Source organism: Anabrus simplex, chromosome 1 (assembly GCF_040414725.1).
Source record: "Anabrus simplex isolate iqAnaSimp1 chromosome 1, ASM4041472v1, whole genome shotgun sequence".
Lineage (NCBI taxonomy): Eukaryota > Metazoa > Arthropoda > Insecta > Orthoptera > Tettigoniidae > Anabrus > Anabrus simplex.
Window position 1 is genome coordinate 1614532575 of NC_090265.1, and position 6000 is coordinate 1614538574.

A 6000-nucleotide genomic window follows, 5' to 3' on the forward strand; every position below is an offset into this window, starting at 1 on the left:
TCCCCGTACCCCTAGTTTCATACGTTTCATAATATAGTGGAGTACTTACATATAAAAACTATGAATCCAGGGAATCTGTATGTGCACCATCATGCCTTACACAGAGTTCTATCCGTCTCCAAGTTCTCATTGACATCTTACGGAGCATCTCAGGAATTATGGAACGAAAGGCTTCCTCCACACTTCGGCGCAATTCTTCATTAGTTGTGTACCGACGTTGAGCCACATGGGACTTGATTATTCCCCATAATGAGTTGTGTGGCGTGGTAAGGTCCAAGCTTCGTGGTGGTCATTTCAACGGGACTGGAGATGTTGGTGAGCCACGGCCAATCCAGCGGCCTTGAAATTGTTCATCAAGGAACTCGCGCACCTGAATAGCAAAATGTGCTGGAGCCCTATCCTGCTGTAACCACACATGACCCATGATTCCCTTGTCTTGAAGTTGAAGTATTAACCAAGATTGTAACATATGCAAATAAGATTTTCCATCAAAAAAATATGGTCCGCACAAGTGACGTGATGATATCCTGGCCCATACCATAACATGAGGGGGGGTTCCTTTCCAACTCTTGCACATAATGATGATTTTCCTTAGACCAGAAAACCACATTCCTCCTATGTGAACTGCGATATATTGCACATTCATCAGAAAATAACACTCTTGAGCGAGACACGGCAGTTGGGAATTGTTCCAACAAAGCATGGCAGGCTGCAACTCATTGCTCCATGTCATTGTCAGATAATTCATTCACATGCATCGGCCTAAATCGTTTCATTTTCTAATCTCTTTTAATGTGGTCATGAATTGTTTACCGCGGTACTTGAAGTTCAGCTGCTCTTTTGCGAATGGATTTCAATGGAGACTGCTCAGTTGATTGAGCGACGGCGGCACACATTTCTTCCCACGTCTTCTTACGTCCACTACGCGGCCTGTCTTTGACACTGCCTGAAGCAAACACACGTTTCTCCCAATCAAGCAGAGTAGCTTTACGAGGTGGGGGTTTGCCAAATCGATCTCTAAATGCACTCATTATCACTGTCATTGTTTGCCCCGTATGTGCTCATTCGTGCACCTACACACACGCCACTAATCGCTCCTCAACAGTGTAGCTGTGTCCGCTCACGTCTGCCATGACTTAACAATTGAAATGAGACTGACAACAACGCTAGCAGCAGGGATATCAATACCAATAAAACAACTATTGAACTCCCCAATTATACAAACTCAATTGTCCATGCCATAATATAACAAAATAATAATATGAAACGTATGAAACTAGGGGTACGGGGACTTCTTGGACATCCTGTACAAACGTTAAGTTGTCCACAGTTTTCTTCAAGCACATTTTATTTTTTAAAGAAACAATATAAACTGTACACCATTTTCTGTACTTTGCTACTATATCCACTGGCTCTATCACTTTCATTAGTACTGGGCTTATTGCTTCCAGTTCTAAAAAAACAATGTGATTTCTGTTATTCAAGTTGCTCATTAAACACAATTCATAAGCTAGACAGAAAGTGGTTTAATATTCTTTATGTACCTTGATCTTGGCAATGGGCATCTATTTACAGTACCTTATCGATACTGCAGCTGTGTAAACATCCCACACTTCACGTGTGATAATATTCCTTTTAGGATCATGAGTCAACTATCACTGGATTTATTTATTTCAGGCATTTAAGATGCTGATACTAATGTAAATAATGTTAATACAGTATACTGATTAAGGGCATTAAGTCTAGAACATTGCAATATAATTATTTCACTCTAGCATTTTATAATACTGTACCTCTCTAATCCCTCCTCTGTTCATAGCTGAGTATGTTAATGTACTGATTAAGGGCATTAAGTCCAGAACATTGTAATATAATTATTTCACTCTAGCATTTTATAATACCTCTCTCATCCCTCCTCTGTTCATAGCTGAGTATCATTCTCAGTAGTAGTACTTGTTACTTCAGGGAATTGGTACATCAAGGTCATCAGTCCTTTGTGTACATGCATGTGCAAGAGAGACTTCTGCTGTTTACATAGCAAAGAATCTATGTCCTGTGAGTATTTTCAATTAATTAGGGCTACAATTTGAAAGGTAGTAGCCATGGAGTTATTAAAAGTTTTGTCACACCATTTGCTTGCAGTTGAAATAGAAAACCACAGGAAACTATTTCAAAGTCATTGTAATTGTAATTGTTGTAATTCTTCAAACAAGATTTTATACAAAATTTTCAAGTGGTTTTGATGTATAGTTCTACTCTATGGAAGAGGATGGAATGATTTTAGGGGCAGTAGCCCTCTTGAAGATGTTCTTGGACAAAATATGAAAACTAATTTTATCAAAAGGAAATCTCTATAATTATATTTTCCACCTTTTTGCTTTTCCATTTGGTTGCATTATGCCATTACTATATATTTGTGCAACAGTTTTGGAGTGAATAGGGTATTACTGTAATTCCTCAAACAAATGTACTGTATAATACAAGGAAAAATTACTGTCTTTTGAGGTAACAGATGTTTTTTTGAGAAAATGTTAAAACACACTATTTTATTTTCAAGGGAATTCTAACATTTTTCTATAAGTTTTCAGTTTTATTTGGTAATGCTAGGCAGTATTTTTGGGAATTTTATATTTGGGGATATTTTAGCCCTTATAACACTGAATAGTAAAATGGACTTTTTCATGTGTCTTGGCAATGCAAATTTTGCAATACTTTCATTAGAAAAGATTACATTTTGCAATGTGAAACAGTAAACTCACATCGGGCTGAGTGGCTTAATTGGTAGAGGGGAGTCCAAGATTGCAGGTTTGAACCCAGTTCAGTCTAGAGGTATTTACAGGTACAGCAATGCACTGGCCTGATGTTGGTAGATTGAATGGCATGTAAAGAACTCATGTGAGACGAATTTCCATAGTTAGCCTGTTCGAGTCCTGTTGGTCGAAACAAATTTCTCCTTCAGAATGTTAGCCGGCAGAATAAAAAAGTTGGTGATATACAATTTCTAATCACTAGATTGTGTGCCAAAAGAATGGATTCAGTTCCAAACTTCTCCACAATTTTTATATGAATTGAGGGCATATGGCGGTGTTGATGGTGATTCGACCATTGGATGGGGACTCCTTGGTGCTATTTGAGAGGAGTAGGCTATATGCCAGCACCGGAGTTTCACTCTCCCCCTTCCTACCATTATATATCGTATCATTCATTTCATCTCATGAGGTTGACATCAGGTAGGGCATCCGGTCGTAAAAACTCAATACGAAGATTTATATCACTTCATACCTGACCCTGTAGAGAAACAGGACAAGGGTTGGACACACACACAGTAAAATTACACCGTCGTGCCGACAGCCCCGAAGATAGTTTTCCGTGGTTTCCCATTATCACATGAGGCAACTGCAACCTTAATTAAGACCATGGCCGCTTCCTTCCTAATTCTAGCCCTTTTCCATTTTATCATCGCCGAAAACCTGTCTGAGCTAATGCGACGTTAAACCTATGGTATAAGTGCAGCCTGTATCCATTATTCGGGAGATAGTGGGTTCGAGTCCCACTGTTAGCGGCCTTGAAGATAGTTTTCCGTGGTTTCCCATTTTTACACCAGGCAAATGCTGGGACTGTACCTTAATTAAGGCCACAGACACTTCCTTCCCACTCCTAGGCCTTTCCTATCTCATCGTCGCCATAAAACTTATCTGTGTTGCGACATAAAATAAATTATTTAAAAATACGCTAGTACAGTTGAGGCGCTGGCCTTCTGACGCCAACTTGGTAGGTTCGATCCTGGCTCAGTCAGGTGGTACGGTATTTGAAGGTGCTCAAATACGCCAGCCTCGACTCAGTAGATTTACTGGTACATAAAAGAACTCCTGTGGGACTAAATTCCAACACCTCGGCGTCTCCGAAAACCGTAAAAGTACAGTAGTTAGTGGGGCGTAAAAACAAATAACATTATTATTATTATTATTATTATTATTATTATTATTATTATTATTATTATTAACGTATTATTAAACCGCTAACAAAATAACAACAGTAAAATCACCTCTTTACATTCCTTTGTGTGTGTGTGTGTGTGTGTGTGTGTGTGTGTGTGTGTGTGTGTGTGTGTGTGTGTGTGTGTGTGTGTGTGTGTGTGTGTGTGTGTGTGTGTGTGTGTGTGTGTGTGTGTGTGTGTGTGTGTGTGTGTGTGTGTGTGTGTGTGTGTGTGTGAGAGAGAGAGAGAGAGGTATTTTCTTGAAACGCTACCGATAGCATATACAAAATTCGGCAAAATCAGTTGAGAACACTTCGATACCTACGTACCTTAATCTGTGAGTACTGACATGCTGCAGATAGTGTAACAGTGTTGCGTGCCATTGTTGATGTCCCACATGGAAATATTATCTACTCGAGGATCGTATACGTAGGCAAGGTAGGCCTACCGGTACGTCGAAATGAGCGTGTAAAAATAGGCTACACTATTTAGAGCCCAGTTCACTTGTCGTTTACGTTAGCACAAAACGTGAATTATAATGAACGTGACGATATTACTGATTCTCAACTGTTCCATGTTGTAGCCCTTCGACCGGGACGGCGAACTTATAGTTTCTATATTCACACCTATTAATTCTCGATTGCAAAGCAAAGCAAATTCACCTCCGTACAGGCCGTGAAGACCCTTGGAGGGGTGGAAGGTGAATGCTTCCACTATTCGTAACCTCGTCACTTGATGGTGTAGAGTGGTTAGCTCTACGCCCGGCCGCCCTTGCCCCCAGGAATTAAACTGGTACTCATTTTTGGTGTAGGCTGAGTGAACCTCAGGGCCATATGCACCTCCGGAAGTGGAAATCTCTTTTATTAAAATTTACGACTTCCTGACGGAGATTCGAACGCACGTCCTTCAGGGCGAACCGAGCACGCCTTTACCGCCTCGGCCAGGCAGCCCCTTATTCTCGATTGCCTCATGTTATTATCCTACGCTGGGACTCTGAACATTTATACGAGGTACAGTGCCGTACTTGTGTGAGATAGCGCGTGCCTAATGAATGTATGGAATCTGTAGATTAATGAATATGAATATGGAATATTGTTATAACAGCAGCTAACAACTGCCAGTGGTTGACTGCGCTACAGTAATATTTAAAATTATTTCAGAACACGGCTCGAAATGTACGGTAGGTATCGGTATAGAATCACTCGGCTCAATTTTTTGTCATCAGCACAATGCTCACTGTTTTTTTTCCCCCCACATAGACGAATAGCAAGTTCTTCAAAAGGTAGGCCTACTATTGCCCTTGCTATATCTTTCCTTTGTTTACTTTTCACGGATTTTCTGTGAGTTCTGAACTATAAAATAACAAATTACTCACCTCTTCTTCGACTGATGGCAGACACAATGCTCCGCGTTCGTCTACACCGATTTGCACTCTACATCAGGTAGGTACCGGGACTGGATGCCAGAGACCTGACACGAAAAGTAGGTGATCTACTTTCACCGGAACGGTGTGATAGCATAGGGTGTTTTGTAAGTTGCTAGACGCGGAAACTGGTTGTTTTCTTGTTTTAAGTCACTGGAACGTCAAGATCAGAGCGAAGGTGCATTCACCTCTTTGTCGAACCAAACGTGTAGGTATTTTTCCTTTGTGAAACTGCCACCCATACCCTACCCAAAAACAAACAACTTAGTCTCATACAGACTAACCTCTGCACCACTTATCCTCAAGAAAACTAAATATCACTGGAACACCATACTTCTAAAACTTATACATGGATACCATAATGGGGTCTGACAAACCCTGTCAGTATTTAATGATTAATATGACAGCGTACGAGCTTTTGCACATCTTATTATTCTGGTTATCTACTGTATCGTTTAATAACACAGGAAAATAACGTGTATTGCTCAGTATAAAAAGCAAATTTATCTCCGTACAGGCCATGAAGGTCCTGGGATTGGTGGAAGGTAAAGGCTTCCACTATTCCTAACCTCGGCACTTGATGGGGTAAAGTGGTTAGCTC

The 6000-nt window shown here is 40.5% G+C and overlaps 1 protein-coding gene across 3 annotated transcripts in view; it reads right to left on the minus strand.

Annotated features, from left to right (window-relative positions):
• Positions 1-5429, minus strand: part of gfzf (GST-containing FLYWCH zinc-finger protein) — a 69100-nt gene extending 63671 nt beyond the window's left edge. The window contains exon 1 of one of the 3 annotated variants that reach the window (XM_067153932.2): positions 5352-5429. Coding sequence is in view for 2 of the 3 variants with exons in the window: in XM_067153915.2 (XP_067010016.1) it covers positions 1794-1850 (57 nt within the window). In the remaining variant the exon portion in view is untranslated. Of the gene's footprint in view, positions 1-1793; positions 1994-5351 lie in introns of those variants that run through there. The other 2 variants (XM_067153923.2, XM_067153915.2) reach the window with 2 other exon arrangements.
• Between the last annotated feature and the right edge of the window lie 571 nt (positions 5430-6000).